At 38.6% G+C, this 27,948-nt stretch overlaps 1 protein-coding gene across 2 annotated transcripts; it reads right to left on the bottom strand.

The window, feature by feature from the left end:
* Positions 1–429: 429 nt before the first annotated feature.
* On the bottom strand, positions 430–25,692 carry taf2 (TAF2 RNA polymerase II, TATA box binding protein (TBP)-associated factor). 2 transcript variants are annotated; one of them, XM_088307437.1, is made up of 29 exons: positions 25,461–25,692; positions 25,292–25,358; positions 25,062–25,214; positions 24,880–24,934; positions 22,431–22,591; positions 21,227–21,345; positions 20,420–20,561; positions 17,939–18,170; positions 17,452–17,636; positions 16,211–16,324; positions 15,534–15,633; positions 14,256–14,341; positions 14,026–14,161; positions 12,867–13,021; positions 12,532–12,646; positions 11,163–11,272; positions 10,378–10,443; positions 9,548–9,674; positions 9,021–9,146; positions 8,058–8,198; positions 7,790–7,900; positions 7,391–7,584; positions 6,915–7,054; positions 6,388–6,457; positions 5,949–6,058; positions 3,933–4,162; positions 1,389–1,553; positions 1,181–1,280; positions 430–1,109 (listed from the first exon to the last, which is right to left on the bottom strand). In XM_088307437.1, the coding sequence occupies exons 3-29, from the start codon at positions 25,109–25,111 to the stop codon at positions 838–840; spliced, it is 3,612 nt and encodes a 1,203-aa protein (XP_088163563.1). In that variant the 5' UTR covers positions 25,112–25,214; positions 25,292–25,358; positions 25,461–25,692; the 3' UTR covers positions 430–837. The 2 variants fall into 2 exon arrangements, with proteins under 2 accessions (XP_088163563.1, XP_088163562.1); XM_088307436.1 differs by having other exon boundaries at positions 25,292–25,692.
* Between the last annotated feature and the right edge of the window lie 2,256 nt (positions 25,693–27,948).

Genomic DNA, 27,948 nt, shown 5'->3' with positions numbered 1-27,948 from the left:
AATGATGGTGACCGTTGGATGTTGGTGGGAAGACAACAGCAGAAACAGCATGGCCCTGACCGTGGTGATCATCAGACGGTTGGACTTGCGCCGATCGCTGGCAGTCTCAACGAAACACACCTTGTTGAGGAACTGCTGACAGTTGGACTGAGACAGAAAAACTCTTTTTGCTTGTACTTGATGGCCATTTTGACACAAGTGCGGTTCATATGTTCCTCCAGGAGTCGCCCCTTGCCCAACAAGAGAGAATACTAGTCTGGATGTTGGCTACACCACTGTTGGTTAAGTTGCAATTCCTGTCCATGCAGTTTTTTGTTTTTTTTATCTAAACAATGTGTTTGATGTCATGTTTTGAAATTCATACAGAGAGAAATAATAATTAGAATTTTTGGAATAAAAATAGCAGTGAAAAATAACAAAACAAAAACATACCAAAAACATAACTATTTATTTCAAAAGAGGACCTTGCAATGCTGACAGGTTCGTTAAAAATGACATAATAGCTGGAATAAGGAATTTGATATGATTAATTGACATTGGAAGAGGAGATTATTTTTTATTAAAGACAGGCAGAAAAATATTGATTATTTCAATTTTAAATTCCAAATGTTCTTTCCATAATAACGCCTAAAACATTAGCATGGTACCAGATTTTAGTGAAACACCCATCAATCCCCGAACAAAAAGTCCACTATCAGCAAAGGAGAACCTTATGAATCTTTTAAAAAGTCAGCTTCCTCACATAAATGACTCACCTGAAGGTGATCAAGTGATTGTACTACCATGTCTCCCCAACAGACAAACTGGGTTGGGTAGCTCACATTTCATGCAAAAAATTTATTCCGATAACGATGGTGAGTGGAGGGACTTGCCACTGACTGGGCTATTGCTGTAAGGATGCCAGTTACCTCTCTCTCTGTCCTTGTTGTCATGCTTGTGTTTGTGTTTATGCTTGTGCTTCTTCTTCTTCTTCTTCTTGTGCTCGTGGTGGTGGTGGCCATGTTCCCCTCTGTGTTTCGACGGCAAGGACGAGGTGTCTTTGGAGAAGGATGGTAGAGGCGTAGCCGGCATGGAGAGCATTGACTGTTCGACGAATGCTGGCTCTTTACCTGGAAAGAAAAGTGTCATTGTGGTGGTAAGCATATATGGAAAGAATTGTTTGACAAGTATGTTATATCACCTGGTGTAGAGGGTCTCTCCAACAGATTGAGATGATGGTGAATGAAGGCCTGACTATCGTGGACAGTCTCCATGTCGATATCTTCATCTTCCATGTTAAACTACGACCAACCAGAACAAAACAATAACTGAAGAAAGTCGTGTGCAATCTAACCCCCCAAAAGAGAGCCAACAATAGCAGAAGACATTATGATAATAATCATCCTTACTCTGATCTTGTATCGGCTGATTCTACCGTCATCATCTTGATGCTGCAGTGCCTGTCCGGGTTCTGGTGGGGATCCCAGCTGTGTCTCAGCCTTTCGCTTGATGCCCTGAGGAGGCTGACCTACCCCACACACCCCCAGTGAAATCGGATCAGGCTCTTCATCCTCCTGTCAGGAAAAACAAAGCAGAAAAAGCATATCCTGTAACTTTCAAACAATCAATCTTAAGACATCCCAAACCATAAGGATAATCTTGTGGTTCTGGATAATCAATTAGAGACATTCAAGAATTTTGTGGTTTAGTTTGAATTTGGTCCAATTGTATGTTTATACCCTGCAATACAAAAAAAATTCTCAAGGAGGAGTATATTTCATGAAAGTGACTGGAGCGGTTTTGCAGATCAATTTATTTCAGCAATGCTGTGTTTTCAAGTAGCAACACAATTAAAAAAATGTTTGAAAAAAAGCAAACTCAGTTGACTTGCTTGCTCATTATGAGATCTCGGTTTTGACACTGCATCCGGTATGTATTCAAAATGCCTTGTCATTTTACAGCTTTACTTCTTATTCCAAAATGGTCTACAAAGCATTTTTTTTCAGATTAGTGCAAATAACTAAGAAATAACATACATGAGTATTTATAGCCTTTGCAATGAAACGCAACAGCTGAGCTCAGGCGAATCCCATTTCTCAAAGCTGATAGTTCATGTCGGAGCACAAACTAAACATGAAGCCAAAATTGTATCAAGATACCAATCTGAAGAACATGCCGGTATCACAGAGCACAAGTCAATAGAGTTTGACAGTCTAACAACTTCCGAAAAGCTCGTCTTCAGCCTGGTGGCACTGCTGCGGGTGCTCTGAAGCCTTCTGCCTGAGGGGAGGGGATGGAAGATTATGTGAGCGGGGTTGGTTGAGTTCATGATGATGCAAAGAGCTTTCTGTCTACCTCTACTAAAGATGTCTGTGATTGTGGGGAGGCTGTTCCCAACAATCCTCTGAGTAGCCTTTACTGTGCTTTGAAGAGCCTTCCTTTCTGCAGCAGAGCAGCCGCTGGGCCTCACTATGATTGTCGTTCTAAAGACGAACACCACCACACATCTGTAGAAGCTCCTCAAGACACAGCTCCCCAGCCAGGAAGTGATTTAGCTCCAGGTAATGTCCTCCGAAAGGTGAATTTTAAGGTACTTCTAGTTGGAGACCACTTCCACTGCTCCTCCTCCAATGTATATGACAGCCACAAAAGAGTCTTTATACGAAGAGGTGAAAAAGCTAATACCGGCTCTCGTACCTAGGGGGGGAAAAAGCACCCCTCCAAAATTTCTACTGGCCTTCTCTCCTCGCTCAAAGTCATCCTCACAGGAAAGGAATGCATTTTTCACCAAGTCACACTTCACCGAGTGACATTCCCCCATCCGTTGTACCCCCACACTAATAATTGGGGACTATCACCCGCCATGTGTGTTCCTTTGACTCTATCATATGCTGCTTTACTGCCCCAGTAATCCTGATACAACTCCCTGGTCTTCTGTCCTTATGAAGGACATCAAGAGAATTATTCTACATGTGGGCTCAGCCAGACAGCTATCAGAACTCCCTAAAAGGGACTTACGAGGCCTTTTTTTAATCCTCTTAGAGAACAGTGGAAAGATAGCATTCATATCTGGTCCAATTTCACTGTTGTTCAACCATACTGGATGATTCAGCCAGGCTATCAACTGGACCTAACTCCATGACCCCTAAGTATTTCCCAACCTAACTTCTCCTCCTATGATCTCTGGCGTCAGACGCCGTCATACATTACGTCAGACAGTAACCCTCTCCCTCTTATACCCAGTTTTCCTATCGACTCCATCATCTCCAACAGCAGATATCTCCAGACCCAGACTGGCCAAATAAACACAAATACCATGCTAAGATTATTATATGTTATTATTACATGTTATAGTGTCTGTTTGTACTTTCAAAGATTGCCCCCTCTCCCTCCTCTCAACCAACTAAATTTAGACGTGTGTAAAAATCAAATCAAAAGCAAACCTAACAAATCCTTTATGCATCAAAATTAAAAAAGTTGCATGCAGGCCGATACACATTCGAACTATTAAACAAAGCAGTCATAATGCATGTTGTGATTCAGGCCTTAACACACAGTAGATCTCTTCCGTTTGACTGAAACCTGGCTTAGTCAAGATGAATGCATCATTTGCTTGGAAACGACGAGACGGTGGCTGGATCGCCCGGCCAGCCGCCGCTGTTACAGTAGTACTACGCTATAAAAGTTGGGATATTTTGTCTTTTTTATTCGTTAGGTAATGTAATATATCTTACCATCACTATAGTTAGTAAGCACTATATTTTCTTCATTCTGCAAATGACACAAGTTAAAGCTTTTTCAGTGAGCATAGCATGCTTCAACAGGGCTAAGCAGTGATTCCTCTTTACATCACCACACAGTACAAGTATTTTTTTTTATCTGTCCTGCGTAAACAATCCATTTGGCCTTTACCCATTTTGTGTCATACATTTTATTTGGTGATGAGTACTTACAGGTGGGTAATTTAAGCCAACGCCATGGATTCCTATACTGGCAGGTGTGTCGATAACAGCACCAACACTCAGTTCAGGCTTGATGGTCGGGTTTAGTACTGCTTTCTTCTCCTTTAGGTTCAACACAAGGCCAAGCTCAGGGAGGGGCAGGCAGGAAGGCCGAGTCAAACCAAACAAAGTATAGTAGAGGTTCACGGCATCGCAACGCAGGCGCCAATCATGAGAGGTTCCTGAGTAGAAGACAGAGCAAAAAAGAAGGAAGTCAAAGTGAGCTCATTACCTGCAACGTGGTCAACCGATTATATACAGTATATACAAAGACATGACATGATTTACTGTAACCACGGTACAGTAGTATTGCATAGGATACCTATACTGAAAGTATCGCAGAAAAAAATAAATAATACCATGTGATTTGTTGGCATTGATACTCAAATGTGACTGTGACAGAGCTGGCTGCAAGCTCCAGTGCCTCTGTGTCAGCAGTGGGTGGCACTTTTCTCCTTCTTCACAGGATGTTAAAGACAGAAATGTGCCAAAGCGGACTGCCCGCATTTCATGTATGAATAAGTCCAGGATGCGAAGTGAAAAATGCCTCGCTTGCTCTTCTATTTATGTGTTATAAAATGACATACCATGGAAAAAACATGAGCCGAGCCTATTGTTCATCATTCATTTGGGGGAAAACATTACATACAGATAAAATAACATTAATATAAAATATAACAACATTATTTATTTTAAGAATTAACCAAAATTAATCCCAATACTTGTTTTATTATAAAATCCTCGCTAGCGCTAATGCTAAAGTCAATGTCATATCCCATTCAAATGCTAACGGAAAATTAGCATTGATTTCGGAAGTGATACTCCTTCCAATAACGGATTTTCACACCCAAACTCTGCGAAACACATACATGCAGGTAAAATAGCACTACACAAAAGGTACACATTTTTTCCAATCAATAAAAACCTAGTTATATGTCTAGAGTTCAACTGCAACGACCACTCTTGTCATACTATGCTCCATCTACGCACGGCACCACACTGTCCCTCAGAGGCCAAAATGTGCAGGAACAACCGCTATTTGTTTGCTATTATTTTATTATATTCTCGCATTACTTTCTTAGGGAATATTTTCTCATCGATCTTTAAAGTTATATATAAAGTTAAGGATTTAAGCATGCCCCCCCTCAAAATTCAAATACAAAGATCCAATAAGTTTTCTGTTCTACCGACACACATTTCTGCATGACATGACATGAAAAACAAGCCCCAGAGATCCAAGGTTAGCCGAGTAAATCACGAGAATTGTGAAAATAACACACAATAAAATATGTATGACAAAGAGATAAGGGTAATGCTTATTCAAGGCTTCAATGTGTGCAAAGATGTAAGGCATCAAAGGTCTGGATGGAGCAGAATGAAAATGCAAGAGGCTTGAATGTCTCAGGGTCAAACATTTGTACACGACAAACAGAATAGAGTGTTCAAGAATAAGGTGTTCAACGTGCTGGTATGAATGGACATGAGGCTATGATGATCGTTTTGAGTGGGTGAGATTTTGAAGATGAATAAATACTAAGTTTGGAAATGAATGAATAATCATTTTACTGCTCGTAATCTCAATCAAAATATTTGTAATTATTATTTTTTTCCATAATCATCCAGCCCTATCATAAGGCGCACTTCAAGTCCTTGAAAATTGACACTGCGCCTTGTAGAGCAGTGCGCCCTATGTATGGATAGAAGCAAAGCATGGCCTTAATTCAAATTCCTTACTATTACGTGCACGTTGTCATTCTCATTTAAATCTAATCGCGAACATGCGTCTATATGGTATCGTCAAACCGGAACAAGGTCTACTTCCTGCTTTTGTGTCTTCTTACTATTTTAAATAGACCCATTTATTTATATTGAGCCTAATATTGCAGTGCACCTAATGATCAGTAAAATACTTTCTATGAACAAATTAGGTGGATAACATGTTTGACTGAGAACGTGTCTGAGACTCACCTGAGTTCATAAGCTTCCAAAGCTGGTCCACCAGAGCTTCATTGCATATCGCTGATTCTGTTGTCTTGGTGAAGGGTGGATTTTTACAAAGCAGGGCTAGGATCTTATGTCTGACAGAACAAAAAAATGTTGAAAATTTGCATTGTTACTAATGAGGTAAACATTGGTTCTTTTGTAAAGAAACTTTAATTACTCAGAGCAAACCTATCTGGTAAGACTCATGAAACTGGAGTGGACGAGTTATAAGAAAACAAAACCACATTAGAAATGTCAGAAAACGTGACAATTAAAATCCTAACATGACTTTACTATCGCACTAGCGCAAGTGAGTGACATACTACGGCATGGAAAAACGTAGAACGCAAAAAAATTCAGGTGACATCACTGCCATTGGAATGGACACTTGTCTTCTATCAAGCAAGACTGTATGCTCACTAACCTGACATAAGGAGCTGGGTCACTCTGAACCAGGTTGAGGAGCCATTGCAGCTCACTTGAACTCTTTTCAACTGCAAAATAAATAACACTGTGAAGAAATGAGATCCAAACAAAAACTGCACAGTTGAGGACATCAAAAGAGTTCACTTTCTTCTGACAAACAGTATATATTTGCCACGACTTCATTACTGCTTAATTTGATGGCATGTGAACACAACTGTCTGTATAATGTGGCGGCATGGCTAAACTATTCATTTTGTAATAAAAGCATAATTTGATGGTTGACTTATTTCTGAATACATTTTAAATAAATGTGGATACTGGGCCAATGCAAATTTTTATTCTGATAACTGTGGCAGCCAGTTATGAAAATGGCTGGCAGAGGTTACTGGCATGAAATGCTCTTATTTTTGCAAAACAATAACCATAATTTGGAGATTTATTTTTACACTTGGAGTGGGAAATAAGTGCTTGTTTTTAACAAAAGCTAATCAAAGGATAACTACCATCAATGTGCCTATAACATACCTCTTGTATAGTCAACCAGAGCTTCTAGAGCAGCAACACGAACGTCAACAAAGTGCCCATACTCTGCATAGGACTTGAAAAGCGATGCTTCACTTGGGATGTGACCGTTTTTTTGAAGTTGGCGAATGGCTTTAAGACAACTACAAACAACGGAAATGAGAAGGGCGGAAAAACAAAACTAATAAAAAATACAATCACAACAAGCAAAATAAAAACATAACTTCATTTCAAATGTGTCGTTGTTAAATGTTACAATAGATCAAAAATATCAACAGTATTGTCAATCGAAGTGACGGGCAAAGGAGGATCACAAAACATGACAACAATTTAATCAAGTCCACACATTGGAACTGCAACCTTGCCCGTCTTATTTTCTTCAACACAAAGGATATCAAATAATATGGAGAAGATTTTAAGAGGGTATTTACAAAACGAAAATAGATCAGGAGAACTAGCTCCATTGGCAGCTACTATACCTCATGGTAATCGTGCTCCTGTAGCTTGGCAATAACTTTTCCATGTTAAGGAATCTAGTTATCTCCTCCAAAATGAGACGCACATCAGCGTTTAAATTGTCGACTGTTCGAGTTTCATTGTTGATGCTGATGGCTGGCGTCAAAGAGTTGGTCAGTGCTTCAAGCAGATCTGCACGGTAGTAATTATCTGAGAACTGGAAACAGACCAAAAAGGCGAGCGTGTTAGTAGGCAACAAAACTAAATAGCCGTAAACGTCACTTAATTGAAACAACAGCAGTGTGGCCAACAAGTCACCACATCGCCCCTCACCACCAACCTCAATCTATAGACTGACTCATCACACACATTTCATATAGAAAGGATATTAAAGTTACAGAGTGTGGTTGTTTTGTCTTTACCTTGTTCTTCCTGTTGTCGTTGTACTTGATCAGGTCAAGTATGAAGTTGAGGACATCTTTGGGACAAAGGTTCTGGACATCTCTGAGTAATGCCATGGCAACGGGCATCGTCTTGCATGGTATACAGAAAAAGGGTGTGTTGTTTTATAAAATTGTAAACAGTTTCACCGAATTTGGTCTACTTTTTGATTAAACCAAACGTATTACCACTGAGTACAGATACCCAAACATTAAAATATTTAGAGCCTGTTTTTCAATGATACTCTACCTTTTGCAGGAAATAGCTCTGGAAGTTGATAAAGTTGTTGGTCTTCACAATATTGGGGCAACTCTTACAGCAGAACATTCTGGTGAACAAAGATTTCATAGCTGGTGGGCCCTGCCATGTGCTCACCATGGAATTGGCTATCTGCAATTAGAATGTGCACAGGACAACAAACCGCTATTTCCTTTCCTTATTAAGACAATGCACATGAACATGCAAATTCATACTATGTCATGAAAAAGTATTCCCCTTGAATGATTTCAGATTTTTTTGCTCATATTTAACACAAATCTTCTAGATAATTCAACTAATTTAAATATCATAAAAACACAGTAATGCAAAATGCAATTTCTAAACGACGATTTGATATTATAAGAGGGGGAAAAAACAACTATCAGTATATCTGGCCATATATGGAAAAAACAATTGATACATGAACCTGGTTGTGCCACCCTTGGCATTACTTTTACTTTTTTAATTAGGGCCAGAGCGGTTTGGTTTAACCCGCTTAAAGAAAAAAACAAAACAAAGTGTAATTCTTATTTACTTGTTGTCTTTGAGCAAGAAACTAGTTACAGCTAAAAAAAAGTTAAGGACTGACTATTGCCTTCAACTTAACTTGCACTATCATTTATACAGTAAATATGTCAGGAATGCTGGCACAAGATGCAAGTTTAATAAAAGTAGACTGTACCATCATCTTATTTGTCATTATTTAAAATTTCCACATGCTTTAAACAATTCAAGCTGATGTAGGAGAAGCTTCTTGCTGGTACGATATGCTGCGATTTATATAAAGATGATCCGACTAGTTGACTACTATCTGTGACAAGTTGACGAGCAAAATAGTCGATTGTAGCAGTCCTACAAACATGCTAACCACTTGGTCACCATGCTACCTAATTTATGTAATACAAATTTCAAAATGTTTTAAGCAACACTGAGTTAAGGTACAGTATGATGTACCTTTGCCAAACAGAAGCAGGCCTGCATGCGGACTTTGTAGAAACACTGTTCTTGTTCAAGGATGTCAGTCAGAGCCAGTCTGGAGGCTGGAGTAGGGAAAGTTTCAAGAGCTGATATGGCCTCTTCCTAGAAAATAGAAAACATGCAGCCGAACATCAACCATAAAAAACAGCATATGAGTATCAAGGTGTGAAAGCTAAACCAAACTTCAAACTACTGAATTGTAGAATATTTCTTCAGGAGTAATACATCTTGAGTAAAATAATTTACTTCATTATAATTTCTACATCTTGTTATGATCACGTGGGCTCTGCATGCCAACACGCCGTTGAATATAAAAGCAGGAGCGGAGACTGGAAAAGTGCAGTTGCTAGTACCTCAATACCGTTTTGGTCATCACTTCCATAGCCCTTCCTCACGTTTTAGTGCCACCCACAATTCAAATGAATCTCACTGCCGAAAGTAATTTTGAGTTTGTGTTGAGATGTCAACTACTGTCACACACAATCAGACGATACGTTACGTACCTGTGCCACTACGTCTCTTTCATAACGTAGCTGGTATTGCCACATGAAATCGGCTTGCTCCAATTCCACCTTCCTCAGAATTGACATGTCTGGGTCAATTCGTATCCATAGAAGAGGAGAATCAGCACTGCAAAAAAAAGGAGAAATAGCTAAGCCGTGGTCTGGAATTATCTCTTTTTGGATTGATGACAGTGAGCTCACCGGTGTTTTGGTCAGTCTTTCTTTTTTAAAATGAGGAAAAAAACTTTTATTTTACGTTTATTTAACTACAACCAAGGTTTTTGTGACCGCTTAGTCTTTGTGTTGATAGCGTCAGACAAACAACTACCTAACTCCAACATCCAACTCTAAGCCTCCTCATCAACTATTCAGGTCATTGTCGTGAAGTAACAAGTAATTTTTTGAGGCTGATGCCGATTACAATATTTGGCGGACAAAAAAAGATTAAAAAAAATATATGTAATGAATAAAATTACTGCTTGTTTGGTCCCTTGAGCGCCAGATTTAACACACCTCAGACCAAAGGTTAATCTTGTAGGCTAATTTTATTAAGACATAAAACAGTCTGGCATTAGATGCCCTTGGTCGAGAAGGGGCAAAATCAGGACAAAAACATCCCCGATTGTCATTATGTGCCAGGCCTTGGAGAAGGTGAAACAGTTTCTAGTTGCTATTGTTCCATCACCCGAAGAAATTTTTTTGAGAATTGGGTTGAGAGCCTCTCTGGACATGATATTGGTTTGTCTCTTCTGTGCACCAAACTATTTTGGAAATGTACTTTCAGGAATTGACGTCTTTCAATTGATTTTCTTATTATATATTCGTCTTACTCCATGGCTGATAAGTCCATGTCCACTTCCTCTCCATTCATCAGTGGAATCTTCTTTTTCTTATTTCTAGGGAGAAAATAAAATAGATAAATAAATAAATAAATAAAACATTAGTACACTAAATAAAACACATCAATTGCATTTGCAGTTCCTCGGATCCCATTACAAGATTTGTTTCCCAAGTGACTGTTGGATTTTTTTTTAATCCCCTCCTGTCTTCACACCAAGCAGAGCTGTAATATTCTCAAAATCCAACCTTTAGGCTAACATAGAGATTTGTGTTATCCCCAGATTTATCACTGATGATGAAGTGAGTGAAGTCACTGTCATCTGTGTGTCCCTTGAATTGCGCCCGAGGGACAAATATCGGTGATGGGCAAACCAGGTGATTAGACAAAGGGAATTCAACCCAAGTTGTGGTTGAATTTTGTTTCCAAACTAACATATATATATTTTCTATATTGATTGTCCTCATAAGGGTCGCAAGTAAACTTGAGCGTATCTTGTGTGATGCCCCGAACTGGTCGACAGTCAATCCCAGCGCACATATAAAGAACTACACTTACAAAACTTTAATTAACCGAAGAAGCATGTTTTTGTGGAGCAGGAGACAAACCATAACCATAGAAATTCTACGGAAACAGGAAGAAGGATTTTCCAACTGAGACTTGAATGTCGCCTGATTGCCAAGGAGCTGTTATACATATTACCATGCTACTGTTTCCCAAATCAAATGAAAAAAATCTTTGTGGATCTGTGCATATGTAGAGGAGGTTTTATAGCACCTTCGGCTCTTGGAGTGACATGGGATATCATGTTTGAGGCTGTTCTCCTCTATCTGCAAGGTATGGTTGAATGACCCATCTAGTTCCTGCACGGTCACCTTGATTGGACCCTGAGAGGACAAACATTTGAGAGGATCGTTAGTGCATGGCATATAAGAGTCAACACACTATTGAAAAGGGTCAGAAAATGATACATGCTTTACTGCACATTGCCATAATGAGAGATTTTTCTCATATAATTTTTACATTGTAGTTTGACTATGCGTCTGGGTCAGGTAATGAGATATATGGTGTTAAGCAAGAGTGTTATTGTAGTACAAATGGCACAACCAAAATGGTTAGCACTGTTCTTGCAAGAAAGAAAAAAAAAACTTGCCACTGTCACCGATTGTTTTTTGTTGAATTTGGTAATATCAAATTTGTATTTTTAACCTTCCTTGCAATCATCCATCCATTATAACCTGTTTATTTTTTTCAGTTTGGTTATAACTAAATTCCAAAACCAAGACTGCCAGTGTATTTTGGAGAGGCGAATATCTTGAAATAATTAGTGGCCATGGATTTTTTTTTTGTTGTAAAAGTGAGATTTGAAGAGTGTATATGAACAAAATGTCATGCTTGTCTCACCCTTTGAATGATTTTTGTACTTAACTGTTCCACGATTTGGCATGCTAGCATAAGTTACTACTGCTTTTCATTAACTGAATTTTATTTTGATAACTTGGAGGTGAAAAGAGCCGAGTCGATATCTAAATTAGTCCTTCTGTGAAGTTGTTGGCGGGGCAGGGAAGGGTGATGCTTGGTGATGTGCTCATGTGCCCCAAAAAATGCTTTCATTGTCTTGTGAGATCGGTTGTTCCCCCACACTCTGAGCTGTGGCTCTGCTTCCGCTAGTAGAAGCAAGCCGGCGCTGAGAACACCCGCCAGCGAGCGAGGCGAAAGAGGAGACGGCCAAATGTTGTCAGGAATGTGCTAGTCCGATCCAGCCCATTGATGGTCATTAAAATGAAAGCCAGGCTTGCCTTTGGCCCAGTATTATGTTGGACGAGATGAGGTCTGGCGTATCATTTAGACAGAGACACCCCTAAAATCAGCCAATTTCACCATGGCGAGAAATACACTGTAAAATGCCTCTAATTATTGATGCTTGGGGCATTTTGACAAACACATGCCATGTTATTAAGACATCAGGGAATTGTTTTGTTTTCAAGAAATAACACCTCTATTTTGAATGAACCTATTTTTTGTTACCAAGCATTGCAATTCCTTTTTAGAACCACGACACATATGTTTATGGCCTGATTCTTGATGTAAACGCATCCCGAGGACAAAATCAACAAAATTTCCATGGTCAATATGACATACTCACAACATATTTCTGAGTTCCAGAGGATGTGTAGTCTTGGCGGATCTCCAACTCCAAAACATTCCTCTTTCTGTTGAATGCAAAGCTGCCATAGAATTTTACCACAGCACTCTGATCTCTGGGAGTGAATGAGTTAAGACGAAACAAAAATAGGAAACCATCATTTGAGAATGTGCTCTCTTAATAGGTTTCCTGCCAAATATTTTTCGGTAATTAAAATACTTGACCTCGCAATGAAAAAAAATAATGATTGCACTTGCAAGAAAGATAAAGAAATATCATTATATGGGCAGCCACATCTTAGGCCATGGGTTTGAGAGCCGTGGATTAAAGGATACACCCATTGTTTGATGAGAGGGGAAATGTCCTTGCCAGAGACATTGGAGATGGATTTCAAGAAGGCATGAGTAGATAGAAGCATTTGGTTCCACATGTGACTCTGGTATCTCTGCGACGAGGCTGTGCTAGCCAGACTCAAAAGCTTGTTGAAAACCTGGACAACAAAAAAAGAACAAAAAAGTAAAAAGCCATTTTTTTTGCTCTGGATCATGACATTTCGTTATGCAGTTTCTTATAAATTCACAGGACTAATGTGTTACACTCCGAACACACGAGGCCGACTGTCGTCCAACGTGGCTGAGTGACAGCCAACTGAAACATGGGCTGACAATCAGCTTATTGGGAAAGTTGAAGTGCCGGTGGACACACAGATTTTTGGTATTCACTGCATGGATATAGGGAATGGTCATTTGCTTTTGCAAGAAGAAGTAACGCAAGATATACCGTAACTGATGGGTGAAATCTTACTATTTAGCAACTCTTTCAAATGGTACCTGACCCTTTTTTTCCTTGACAATTCGTATACAGGTGACAATAAACTAGTATAAAATTCAGTATAAAAATAAAAAAGATAACCTCCAAAAATGTACACAACAAACACCACGTCGGGAACTGGTTTCGTTTTTATTACGTCTCAAAACCACATGCCTGCGACCACAGAAGGGCTCCAAATTTTAAGCAATAAATGATCCCACGATATAGCTACTAATAAGTAACTACACGTTCAAAAACATTCAATAGCCACTTTGGTCGATGTTACCTTTTGAAGACCCTCGACTGTTGTGTAGCCAGCACGTGGTAAATCAGGATACGAACATAGGGCCAGAGTAACATATTGATCATTTTAATTTTATATATTTTTCAATCAGGAATCTGAAATTAGTTATCTATTCATTTTGGAATTAGGAAATAAGTGAAGACTTGCAAAATGCCTACTTTTAATGAGGAATATGGCCAGGCCCCCCCCTACGCTCTCTCCAAGTTTCACTCGAGTCACTGAAGGGAGCAAACTCTCCATTGCAAAATCATCGCACTTTCATTGCTAATGTTGTTGAAAGATCCATGCACGCCTGCCCGGCTCCTCGCTGTGAGCCGCCGTCTGTCTTCTGAGAGTTGACACGGCTTTAGCGTAGCTAAGCTAAAAGGAAGACACCTCACCTGCAACATGAACTCCATGCTGATCCTGTTTTCAATCAGTCTCATCACCAAGTGAGCCTTACATTGGAACATTTTGTAGTACTCCCATGACAATGTGTGTGGATGCTTTAGGGAGAAGTGAAGGTGGGGAGTCGGGCTGGAGAAAAAGAGAAGGCCTCGGATCAGCATGTCAAACTGTTTAAGAACATTTTCAACAGTCTAGTGACTGCAATTGAATTAAAATGTATTACTTGTCCTTTTCTTTGCCTCCACTAAAGGTTGGGTGCAAAAGAACGCCTCCCATCTTCAGTTCATAGTCGACAATCTTGTCCAGCTCCTGTAACAAAACCAATAGAAAATGTAAAAATAGAAGATATATTGTATGTTTCAGCGCTAACAAATCCAATGCAATCAACTGTTTGCCCTTCTCAAGAAGCATTGCCCAATGTGAGTCATGCTTTGCAAAAAAAAAAAAAAAGTCTCAGAATATCTACAATGAATAATTGTTCATTTTTCCCTTGTTCCCTCTCTCTGTATCCTTCCATGTCGCTCTCCACCCTTCACAGCTGAGTACATCACAGCCGAGTAATGCTTATTCAAGTTGAAATACACGGCAGTAAAAAACAAAACGCTTTAGTAGAGAATTTAACAGCATTAACAGTGAAAGATCCAACTGAATAGGTTCGCGAGAAAAAAAGCTCGGAATAGGAGCAATGATCTTGTGAATTTGATCATGTGAGTAATCACAGTAACCATCAATAATGTGTCTCAAATCCTGTCTATGTTGTACGCTAAAGGGAGGTTCACAGTTGGTCAATTAGAGGCAAAGGTCCCAAGACTGTCGAAAATGGCTGGGTTGCATAGGCGGGGCATCAAGCATAACAGCAGCAGTGTTATTTTGGAGTTGCATGCACAGAAACACAGCTGTTAAGGCACAAGCTACTGGCCCTTTTAAAGGTGAAACAATTAGAATTGTGTTGTTAAATATATATATAATTATTACAAACAGTGATTAACTAGACAACAAGAACAACAATTTTATTTTTCTTAAAAATGACAGCAGGGCAACACCGTGAGACATGGAAATTTGGTTAAGAGATCACAACCTCGCAATTATAACCACACATGGAGATGTGGAACAACAAAATTAAAAACCAAATGTAACGGTAAGTGGAAGTGAAGGAATTATTGAGGTATTGGCACATGGCTGGGTTTAAAACAAGTGTGAGTCAGTGAGATATAAAGAAAGTGAAAAGGAGGGAAAAAAGAGAGAGACTGTGCGATTTAGTTGTTCTGTTTGCGATAGTATTAAGCTCCTGCTGTTGTGTGCTGACGCACAATGGATCCTTCCGTAGGGAACGTACCACATTACTGTACCATATATACGCACTGTGTGTGCATGAATCTCTCTCTCCCTCTCTTTCTGTCTCTCTCACTCATCTTGGATACTCAAATATACAAATTTTGTTAATTTTGAGAGTTTGGCCAAAAATAATTAATGGTGGGGGGAGTAAAAATGAAGCTGATACCTCTTTGATCCAATGCCGATACTCATTCACTCCAAACGTCTTCTTCAGATACAGGCCAAAGATATAGCCTGAGATTCCCTTCAAAACCCACTCATCAGCCCTACAGAAGTAACAACGTGGCATGTTAATACAGTATTTAGGGTCACAGTAAATAAGCACTAAGTTGCGTTCCAAATGGGTGCTAAATGGTAAGTGCTATGTCCTTTTCAATCCAGTCATTTGCTTAGCCAGCTTTGGCTGTTGATCACACAAAGGTATGTGAGCAGAAACACTTTCACGACATCGACTCTAAGGGTCTCACTACAATATTTAAGTTCTTATTTTAGCAAAAGTTATATCCAGACAATAGTTAATTGTTCAATGGACCAACACGCAGACCATATTCACAATGTGTCACGTGACGTCTGTTTTTCGGGTGCACATCACAACACATGCTTTGTGTGCATACGTGTCAAATTAAAGAAGCAGTGCGTTCACCTAATTGGTCACATTTGTTCTGAAATGTGAACGAGTACATAAAAAGACCGGATTTAACAAAAAATAACTAAATAAAAATAAATCAGCTCTGCAGTGTGAATTCAACTATAGCGAGATTACAAGAAACCCTCAAAATCCCAAAATACTGTATCTATCAGCCCTTTTAAATTCAGTGGCCTTTTAACAAAAATGTGTCTCACCAAGACATCCTGGAGATGAAACACCCAAAAAACTGTTGAGCCAAGGCCTGGGCAAGGCAACGGCGTGTCAAAGGTGTCTGGTCAATGATCATAGCACTGTGAAGTAGGTTGGTGCTGGAAGACATAGAAACATTAATTTTGCCCGAAATCACAAGACATGTCCCGTGGCCAATCGGCTGCGACAGAGACCGAGGTTTCGCACTTCATAGTTCTGCACAGAAGGCTCGCTTTACAGGTTTTTGCTTGCGTTAATTTAATATCCACTTTGGACTAAAACTAAAAATGCACTTTTGTTTGTTTCCCTACTTAATTTGCCAGTTCAAATTTTCAGTCCAAAGTTGAATTGAAATTTAAGCCTGTGCTGCGTAAACTCAAATGTGTGCCAGCCTTTCTTTTTTAATAATAAGCATCAAAATAGAATTTGTACTAAAATGTAGGCTAGATATATTTGTGCCAGTTCACTGGATATGTTTATTGTATTTAAATGTAAACTGTTTTAAGAGCTTACGTGTGTTTAAAAATCACTTTGAATTTCTGTGTTTTTGTGAATACAGTATGAGAATGTATTTTTCTCCTTTAGTATCTTAATTTATGGTACAGCGAGACATTACATTTGATTGAAACGAAAAGGATTTGCAAAACCACAGACGTGTTGTAAAAAGGAAAATGAAATGTGCCATTTTGATTTTGTTCGATATGTGGGCTACGCAAATCGAAACATTTTGAGCTCTGGTATTCGTCCTGAGAAAACCCTTGCAACTGCTGGATCCCTTCAAATTTTAATTAAATATCCCTGCTCTAAGGCCGGGCTTTTCATTTCATTCTCCAGCTTTCCCGACTGAGTATGGAGAAATCCTGAACTCTTGCCTCCGAGGTGCTTACTGGATCTGGTACCAGTCGATGCCATGGAATATGTATTCCAGTCACACCACGTCTGCGACTAATGTGTAGGCTGGCACGGAGTGATTCTGCGGGAACCCACAGCCTCTGTCTCGGCGACACCTAATCAGCAGCCACAGCTAATCGTTGACTTTGGCCAAGGAGGAATCACCACTGAGTCATGATATGTACATTTGCACTGTTTTCAGCAGCAGTTATTTAGTCAGTCTGTCTTATACTGACCCCTGGAGGCTAAGACTGGCACACCAGCAGGGATCTCAACTATATAGATAGAAGCCATACAAAAAAAGAAAGAAAAAAAAGAGAATAACAATGCAAGTTACACAGAATCTTGTGCCTACCTGAAGATGCTCATAGAAGAATAGGAAGACACTTGCACATAGGACTCATCCACAAAAACCGTCTTAAAGCAGGAGTAAGGGTAGCGGCATGTTAGAATTTCTTCATAGAACTCAAAAATCTCATGCAGGTAAGACATGGAATGCTTGAGAAGTGGCAGCAGTTGTGGCAAGCAAAAGTGGGTCACCTGATGAGAAGACAGAAATATCAAAGAAATAACAGTTACAGACAACTCTCTAAGGTTGAGTGTACTCTCATCTGGGAAGCAAGTCGAGCAAAATTGTCCTAAATTAAAATCTGATCAAGTATAATGCAGTTTTTAAATAATTCAAAGCTACTAGGTCCTGATCCTTAAAGACTTAATCACACAAACGCGCTGACGAATTATTTAGCACAACAGTGAAAATAGCAATGATGCATGCAGAAGGTGACTATGTATTTCAAAGGACGATTGTATATTTAAAATGACAAAAACAACCACAAACTCACCTCATGCATGTAAGGGTCTACAAGAATTTCAAAGGGCCCAACAGCCAGGGAGATGTTGGGGGCCGCAGTTGGGATGGGTAGAACATAGTGAAACGTTTTCTTCCTCATGTCATGTGTGTAGATTGTCTCTACGAGGTCGCCACACGATACGGCAACCATGGAGGAATCTATGGTGAACTCTAGCTTCCATGTGCACAGCTCTGAGTAGGAGTCCACACAAGGGAACCAGAACCTGAGGAAAAGGGCAATTCAGAAATATTGAATTTCAGAAAAAATAAGACTAAAAGTTTTTTAATGCTGCATCAATTCATCAAACATCTTTGCTTGCTTTTTTTAGGAGGGAGAGGTGGAGGGGGACGGTGGTGGGGCAGTTGAGATAGTTCAGCAAGTCCACGCATGCGGATGAATACTTGTCTTAAATGGTGTAAAAGCAAAGTAACAAGCTAAGATTGTCAGTGACTCGAAATATATGAAATATTGGCAAACAGGAAGTTTGTTTGCAATACCTTTAATTTAGTAAATGGCAGCATAAGTGCCTTAAATGAAGCCGGCACAAATGTCTGTATGCACTCATCAATGATTACTTATTGATCACCAAAAATGTATAGTACATCAAATAAAAAATTCTGACTACTGTTTAAGGGGAAGTCAACCCCAAAGAATCATTTGCAATAAAACGCTTTATATATATACAATAAAGGGATTTCTAATTCTAATTTTAATTCTATATGCCTTCACTAGTCTAAACATGCCATTCTGATTATTTATTTATTTTTATTTTTGTGTTTGAGGAACATGAATTAAGCAGTAAAATGTATGCGGTTTTAGCAATATTAAGGGGCGACCATTTTATCACTTTTGTGGACTGAGAATGGCATCACAGTTGCTCCGCTAACGACCAATCATGGTCCAGCTTCAGAAAACAGGTGAGCCATGAATCCCATGAGTAGGGTAGTGTGCTTACATAAATCCTATTCTTGTAAAGACAATTTTGGGGTTGACGTTCCTTTTAATATTGCTTTTTAGAGCATTTTTCATTCAATTTACAGAAACCATACACTATCTTCACCACATTCTGGACTGTTAGCTATTGTTACCATATTTAAATTACTGTTCAGACGTCTGAAGAAACACTCAAACTGCATTACAACAATTGCACATAAACAAACAGAGAATCAATCATAATGTCGGACTTCTTCACCGCACAAACCAGGAGTTTCTATAAATCCAAAGTCTTAAGATATGTTGGTCTTGTAGAGTCTAAAACTGCACGTACTAATTTATAAAGCCAAACAATTGTCTATCAGGTCATATACAGAATATGTATTTTTGAACAAGAGGGGAGGTTATCATTTCAGGGTGAAATCAAATTTAAATACAAAATACTCAAGAACTACGAAAAGCTTTTGTGTTTCTCCCTGTTGAGTGAAAAAATGGAATTGACTAAATGGGAACTGTCCTAGCATTAATCCGTTAAAAAAAAAAATAATTTCACACACACACAGAGAGACAGAGAGCGAGAGAGCGAGAGAGAGAGAGAAAACATTGCATGCATTGCACTACACTACAAATGGTTCTACTTCTTGAGCCCAAAAAACAACTTTATGCTTGACGTCAAACCTTTGGAGGATTCTGCACTGAGGTTGCTTGGACTGCAGAAACACAAAAGCCTTCAATTACCTGCTCATTACTCACCAGTGGCCTTTATCAGCTACTTTCTAATAAAATGCAGTTGCCTGACAGGAACTTTCCTGAATATGCTATTACTTGAACAAACCCATTTGCCATCTGAATCACATGGATAATTTTCTCTTTTTTTTGTGTTGTTTTTTTTTTTTTTTTTTACAGTTTGTAGTCACTTTCTTTTCTTTTAATGTCCAATGTTTTCATTTCGTTCGTAAGGCATGACTTCACTGATTCCACACTTTTCATGAACAAAAGTATCCTCCTTTTTCCCAATCTTGGCATGAAAAGATAATTGCTAAATAATGTGAACCAACTTGCTGAAGAGATTTCATTTTAATCAGGCTCACCCGGTAAACAAATGATCAAACCTGATTCAGATTGAAACTTTATCACTAACTCAAAACTTGAACAGAAAAGATCGGACTGAAATGTTTCTTTTTGCTGAAAGTCTTACTATAATTACATACTTACTTGCAAATGGTGATTTGTTTTATTCTTTCTCATATTTTGTCAGCCAATTAAATCATTCACTACCGCCCGAGTGACGGCGTAAGCCGTCAATGGTAGTGAATTAGTTAAAGAGATGAAATGAAAGGAAAATCTTAAATCGTTTTCAAACGTTTTGACAGATAAAATTGGCATGATCAAGTATTCAGCCAACTTTTCCAGCCATGTACATTTATTGACTGAAATCTCTGCCTAGTCTTCTTTTGGGGGGGAAAAAAGCTCACGAACACAATTTGCAGTCATGTACCTCAAGATTTAAAAAAAAAAAAAAAAAAAAAGCATCCATACCGAGTGGAGTTGTGGTGCCCGAAGGAGAACACGTGAGCACCTCTCTCTGCCATACTGCCTTCCACATCATGGATGACAAAGTGGAGACCTCCTTTTGGCTGGTCCAGGGAAAATTCAATGTATACCTTTAAAAGATGTGAATCTGGAGACAAAAGCACACAATGATCATCGGATATTAATAAGAAGTCGACTAAGCAATTCAGAAAGACATTACACTAGTACCCGGCACTACATATTTACATGCATTAAAGAAAAGCAATCTACTGTAATAACACCATGCATTTAAGATATATTTCTATTCCTATTAAAATAAAATTAAAATATTAGATCTGTAATTTGGTGTTTTGACGTATGAGTTTATATTTGTTCCATGACCACGCTTGTAACTCAAAACATGTTTCAAATCATCTTTCCCAATTGAAATTAATGTAAATTGATCAGTTCCACCTCCCATTAAAAAAAAAAATTGTGGAATGTGTTTTTAAAGGGAAAAAAAAATAAACCTTGGCCGTAATAAAAAAGTTAACATACAGAATTAAGGACTTGCCAGTAATTTTAAAGAATTGTGACAGATTTTAGCAGACCCACAGGATAGTGTGTTGTGAGATTATAACATAATTGGGTTTCTACACTTTTTGAAGTTAAATTTAAGATTTTTAAGACATTTTAAACACAATTAAGACAAGCAAACAAAAAATAATACCTTAGAGCGCATTGTGTGTATTGCTACCATCCTAATTCCATAAAGGCGGAGGGGAAAAAAATCGGATTTATTCATAAACTGTGGTTTAGTCTAGATAGCCTCACCATCTCCTTGTTTCCAGAGTTCAGAAGGAACCTTGATGACTAACTCCCCATGTCCTGCGTCAGGGTCCACAGCACTCACTGCCGCAGTATATGCACTAGAGAAATAATTCAGGTTCCGTCTGTCACAAAAGATAAACCATCCCATCAATTTAATCGAGTAAAAACCTTTCCAATTCTGAACATGCAGACCGGCACAGCAAATTAATTGATGTAACAATTGTATTAGATATAATCAACTAATTGTAAAACAGAACCCGTGAAAGCTAGCAAAGAGAGAGCAACAATATTGCATTAAAAAAATCAGAGTAAGGTATTCCCAAGGCATGATGCTCAAGTCTAAAGTCATTTCCTTGATTACATGTTAAATTTTAGGTATTGTAAAATCTGACCTGAGTTACCTCCATTATTGAATGACTTTTTTTAAGATGAGATTTTTGTTGGATCAATGTCTATAGGCCGCTGATGACAGTTGATAAAAACAAAAAAAACACCTCATAAGGAAGATATGCTTAGTGATAATCTATATCCACTGACAACAGACAGCTCATGCCAAATTTACACTGCACGCAGGAGAACATCAGCGCATAAACAGGAGCTGAGTGAAGGCTCGCCCACTATTGCATGATGGCATTTCCAGCCGTAGAAAGAAGCCTCTTGCTCTTTTTGTTGGGAGACCCAAGGAAAGTTTGGACTTTCCTTGTTCACTTACTAAAGCTGCACATTCAGAAATCGAAGACTCGACAATGAAATCAATTAGCGGACTAATTTTATTCAGCACAGGCATGTGTTTCCTCAAGTGGCTGACCCTCCACATTAAGCCAAAACACACAAGCGATTAGTTGATGTCATGCTTTCAACTTTGTAGAAAATCGATAAATCGATTAGTTGTGCACAACCCCCCATTGCAGTACTACTAATGTACTATATCCCCAAAAACAGCAAAGTGTTGTCAAAGCTTTTTCACCCCTGTTATGGCCCGAACACAAAAAGTTGGAATCGCTTAGGGTCGAGGACAAGAAAACATCAACTGGAGCTAAATATACAAATGAATTACAGATATGATTGTTCAGAGTTGAAAAAAAAAATCATCAGTGTGGCTACCGCGACCAAGGGCTTTTTAGAGATTTTGTATGATAAGCAACATAAAATAATACCCCCTGAAAAAGCCAGACCCAAAAACTTTTTTTTGACACACTGTACTTACTGTTTGGACTCACTGTGGCACACTTCCAAAGTCGGATCATTGTAATTGAATGGAGCTTCAAGATCATTTATTCGGACCCGGTAGATACGGCACTGTTTACTGTTCAACTTGATTCTGTTAAGGTTGGCTACTGTAGGGATTATGGTCAGCTCAACATAGCCCTGAGTGATAAAAAAAAGAGGAAGAACAAAACATTTTTCATTAGTTATTTTGAATTAATAAACATTTGTTGATTGAAACAAAGTATTTCTTTCACTTCTCATCATGTTTGTGATAATCCCATATGCCCATGAGTTCACATACGCTCAACAAATGCATATCTCAGACGAGCTCGTGCATAGAGAAGCCGGTGGGTGCTGTTGATATATTGCGTTTGCTTTGCAATGTATGAGTTTTAACTTAGAATTATAGATGTTGCAACGAACCATGTTCAAAATGATTTCCTGAAGTGTTCCTGAGCCCACATAGCAATACCCCTTACAAAATGATGCGATTTTAAAAATGCTGCTGCCTGAGGGATCAAAGGTTGTTGCATACGATATGTGCTAGGACTGAAACGTGTCCTCGGGTAATTACTGTTAGGAAGAAGTCAAGCTAACCACAACAACAATTTATCATCCTACACATGACAGTAACACGCCAATGCGGTAAATAATAAATGCCCACCAATACCTAGGCACACTTTTGTCATTTTTTACGGCAGCGTATCGTGGCCGCGCTCAAATTAATAGACCTGATTGACTCTGCACACTTAGATGCTGACAGCCTGGCAGTTGCTGTTCCTAATGCTCACTTGTTGTGTGATGTTTTAGCCGCCAAAATCGCTACAGTGTTTCTGACGTCACTTTGTCTCATAGACCAACATTTAGGGGGTGATTTATCTAAATTCTCACTAATATTTATAGAAAGGAAAATGCTATGCACAGTTTAAAAGTAAGTATAAAATGTTGATTAGCTAAAAATGAAAACCATTTGGCTGCTTATTTGTGGCTTTCGGTGGCCCTCTCCCATTTTTTTAGGCGTCGCATGGGTCAAAAGCAATTATTTTCATCAATTTGAACATTGCATATCTCATTTTTGTGGTGCGTTCAAATGAATATAGGTTGAAAATGATTTGCAAATCATTGTATTCTGTTTTTATTTATGTTTAACCTCATTTTGAGTTGTGAAGACAAACAGTTCAGATAATGGCTGGATGGACATACATATGCTGAATTGTCAGCCAAGCCCACATTAGCCCATTAAAAAAAAATGCAAATGTGTGAGTTACGGCCTAAACATTTTGCGAAAGAAACCATGCCAATGTAGCAACAACAGTTTTGATTCAGTCTGGTAATAAGCATATTTTGCAGACTTTAAGTCGCACTGGAATATAAATCCCACAAGTTCTGGTTGGATAGAAAATGCTTCAAACTACAGAATTTGTGTTTAATTTGGTCAAAAATGGCTTTCCTCAACAGAAATCCCACGTCAGTGGTGCGCTTTGGTTCCGTAGAAAAGTCTCAGGCGGATACCAAAAACAAAAAGAAGGTGGCAATAACGCACCAAAAGTATTTGCCAACCAAAAGAAGGGAGAAGAAGAAATGAAAGAAAAAGAAAGAGAAGTAGTTGTCATGGCAACTAATGTGTAATATGTGTCATTAGTTTGCTGGCTTTCATGGCACCAAACAAAGAGACTGTCTCCCAAACGCGCTACAATTTACTTGTATTGACAGCACAGAAAGGCGCAATAACCAACCAGGAGTCTAACTTTCGCCACAATGTGAAATAAGATGCTTGTTAAGGTAAGCTATTTTAAAGGGGAAGTCAACCCAAAACTTTTCGGAACAACAATATGTTCTACGCACCCCAACTAATCTAAACATGGTATTCAATTAGTATTGCTGTCATGGAATATTAAATAAGCAGCTAAATCCACCTGTTTTTATCCATTACGGGGGCGGCCATTTTGCCACTCCCTGTTAATTAAAAATTACATCACACTTGCTCAAAGCTCGGGTAACGATTAATCATCAACAAGTGAGCCGTGATAACAAAAAACTCTAAACGTAAACTCAGCTAATATGATTAAGAATGAAGATTTTGGGGGCGAGTCATACTTATATACAAGTCACACCTGAGGCAGGACCAGCCAAATTATGAAAAAAAAAAGTATGGCTTATAGTATAGTAATTGAGGTTACCAAAATATTACAATACCGCTCTTGTTATAATGCAGTACAATTGTACACCACAGCCAAAATGGTTGTAATAAATATTGTTCAACTAATGCTGTTCCGACAGTATCCGTGAAAAATGGCGATCAATAACTTAATGATCGAATATTTGATAAAAACATGAATTGCATTGTATTCTACCAGATACTCGTCAAGTAGGATATCATTAAAATGTGCAAATATTCAGAATGTTGCAGCCTGGGTGTGATAGCATTGTAAAATGTTTATACTCACAATTACAGATTTTCTCTGGAAGTTGATATTGTTGATGCACACAACCTGGTGGGTCGTAAAAGAGAAGGAATAATATCATTATGTACCTTTTGACCACAGTCTGCACTTCCTTTCATAAGTGATACATTTATTACTTGTGTGAAGTCTCAATCTATGCATGCGAACAAAGATAAAATACTTATAATTTAAAGGGTCGGGGACTCTCAAATCCTTTATCCCTTTTTTTGTTCATCTTGGTTTGGTTGGGGCAAGCTCAACTTCGTCACATCAGCTGAGTTGCGTTGGTAGTATCGACGGTGAAGCAAATCCCTCCCAGAAGAGGACAAACAACGCTCCTAAACAAACACAATGAGACAAAAAGTGGTTCGACGTAACCCAGAAGCATTAAATGAGCCTCGATGGAAATACATACTTGTTGGATCCTCTCAGAATTGTTCTTCATTGATCACGACTCAAAATATTTTTATTTTCCCCATTGACTATGAGCGCAACCAGGCACGTATGTTAGCCACAACTAGCAAAATGCATTACAGTAAACCATTTTATCAATACAGAACGAGTGCAATTCTAAAATGCATTACCGACATGTAAGTCGCGACTGCAATGGTCCATCATGTTCCGCCATTTTACATTTCGACCTCCCGCGCAAAATTACTCATTCGTAATATTCTCTGCAAAAACTGTCATTACATTGCTGCAGTGTCTCTGTGAAAAATGAGAACTTCTTTATTATAGTTTTAACAACAAGATGGTTTATTCCACAGCGATGGAGCGAAGCCGACAGCAGCGGAAGTCGACGGCATCCTCATTGGGACAAACCTGGGCGCGATGGAAATAAACTGTGCATGTTTCACTATACTCTAGTAGTGGATTTCACACTGTGTACTTGTATTGGAATAGTTATTTTCATAGTACCCACTTATATTCGGCAACGCTCATATTTTATAATATACTCAATTATTTGCATTTTTTTACTTTCGTTTAATTTTTTACTTTCTTTTCCTCTTCGTGTGACGTGCGGAGTGGCCGCCATCTTGGACCGGGACTCCCGTAATGGTCCCGCCGTTCCACTAAATTTATTTTTATCGAAACTTTGGCCATGAGGATGCATCTACAGACAGAGAAATCATAATGCACTGAGTTTTTAAAGCGATGTTGGGGTTCAAGGTAGCGACTTCGTCTGCACGTCATCAACCAGCCAAGGTTTTTCCGCTTTATTGAAAAAGATATAGATAATACTGCCTCTAGTGGTTATTTATCTCTATAACGCAATCACCTAATATTCTCTCCGCCAACTGAGGTGTCTACGTGACGGACATGTTGGAAAGGGCGACGTTCCCCCCCCAAAGCCAACGCATGGACATTGATATTAAGTTGTAACTTGCTCATTTCTCAACCGATTGTCATAATGAACAACTGTTTTCGTCAATGCCAAAACACGTGCTATTTGTGCACAACATTTGACAGAAAGCTAAGGCTCAAAATGAGCGGTTTCGCGTAGCTGTTTGCAGGTCAACGATTTAGAAGGTTCTGGATTCTGGAGAGAAAATCATACGCGATAAATTGTACCAGAACAGAAAATCAGTTGACTTCCATTAACGTAGTATTATGTATGTATCATGTATCCGTAATGTTTTTTTTTTGTTTTTTCATTATAGAGTTCTAACTTTTGACTTTGACTTTTCAGGTCTGCACAATTCTCAAAATTGCATTACGGGATTTTGCATTTTTTTTTTTTTTACAAAGTAAATCAATTTATCTTTGCTTCTAGACAAAAGAATAAGTTTGTTGCTATACACAATATGAATTTAAGAAATAAAAGCGGTTTATTCTGTAACAGAAAGAAATTGTTAATTCATGACATTGTCTTATTTTGAAATAAATACAAACAATATAACAAAACAAATTGTTCAATTATTGTATTGTTTACTAAAATACTTGTTTCAGTTCCTTGGGATTAACCTGCAAACAAAAAAATGAAAAGGAGATAAATTGCTCTGCAAAGTTAAAAAGGTTCCCCTCAAAGTCACTTATTTGCGAAACTGCTCTGCAAAGAAAAAAAAAATTTTGGGCCTGTGAAGTGTCATTCCCAGTTCCCTTCTAATTGTAGGCATTGTGCACAACCGTGTGTAGCTCACTATTGCAGCATCGTTTGATCTTGGCTTTCCTGCCAGCTACACACACACGACACCTATGCCCCTTCTAGCTTAGCTCACCCAAAAGCACACAGTTTGAAAGGGTTGTTTCATACATTACTTCTGTTCATGTGGTCTTCTTCTATGCTGGGTGTCATCTAACGTTTAAAAGCATATACTAATTTATTAATGTGAGGTTTATGCAGTTTTTAGTTCATACCGACAGTTTAAAGTAATAGGACATAAGGGAATTTTTTCCTTTTGAAATTTATGGTTTACGAAAAGGCCTACAACTTCAAGCTCTTCTCTAATTTTCTGTACGGTGCTTTTGTGGAGGACTTCAACAACTGTGAGGGTTCGTTTGGGCAAGTCCCGTGATATATAAGATATTTACTCGAACTATATTAGTCCACGCCTCTGGCAATGAGTCCAGTCATGATGATCTATTCTTACTGCAGTCTACAGCTAAACCGTGGAATTAAGCTCATATGGGTAGTGACACAGAAGCAAAAAAAAAGTGTTAGAAAAATACTGACTGCAATTTTGGAATCAGCATGCCAATTTTTGTTTTAAGCATCATAAAAATCCAACTCAACTTTTTATTCAAATGGTTTGCCAGTGTGATCAATATGTTATGAAAAGTCAGGTACCTTCAACACAGTATACTTAATTGTCGGCTTTATCCACAGGAGAGCATTCCTGGCATTTAAGGTCTTCCAAAAATACACAAAGGGGCACCTCTCAGACGCCTTGTCAGCAGCATCAACTCTGTGACTTGTAATATTATTAAGTATGTGGCCAACATCTAAGCACCCTTGACGGGCAAAACACCACATCGCTTCCCAAACTCATTGCACTCTCTTAATAAGGGCTGAGACCTAATGCTGGACAAAATGAAACTCCAGCTTCATCCAATGTTACTTCTTTGTTCACT

The sequence above is a fragment of the Idiotropiscis lumnitzeri genome, chromosome 10, assembly GCF_059441095.1.
Source record: "Idiotropiscis lumnitzeri isolate Australia: NSW breed Sydney's pygmy pipehorse chromosome 10, RoL_Ilum_1.0, whole genome shotgun sequence".
NCBI classification, from domain to species: domain Eukaryota; kingdom Metazoa; phylum Chordata; class Actinopteri; order Syngnathiformes; family Syngnathidae; genus Idiotropiscis; species Idiotropiscis lumnitzeri.
The sequence above is the reverse complement of the archived record's forward strand: the minus strand, read 5'-3'. Positions and strand labels throughout refer to the sequence as shown.

Coding starts and splice junctions, on each gene's coding strand:
- taf2 (XM_088307436.1), bottom strand. CDS start 25,111: ATGAACAAAAAAAGGGATAAAGGATTTGAGAGTCCCCGACCCTTTAAA. Junction 11,273..12,531: donor CTGGAACTCAGAAATATGTT/GTGAGTATGTCA, acceptor TTGTCCTCTCAG/GGTCCAATCAAGGTGACCGT. Junction 4,163..5,948: donor TTGGAAGCTTATGAACTCAG/GTGAGTCTCAGA, acceptor TCTTCTACTCAG/GAACCTCTCATGATTGGCGC.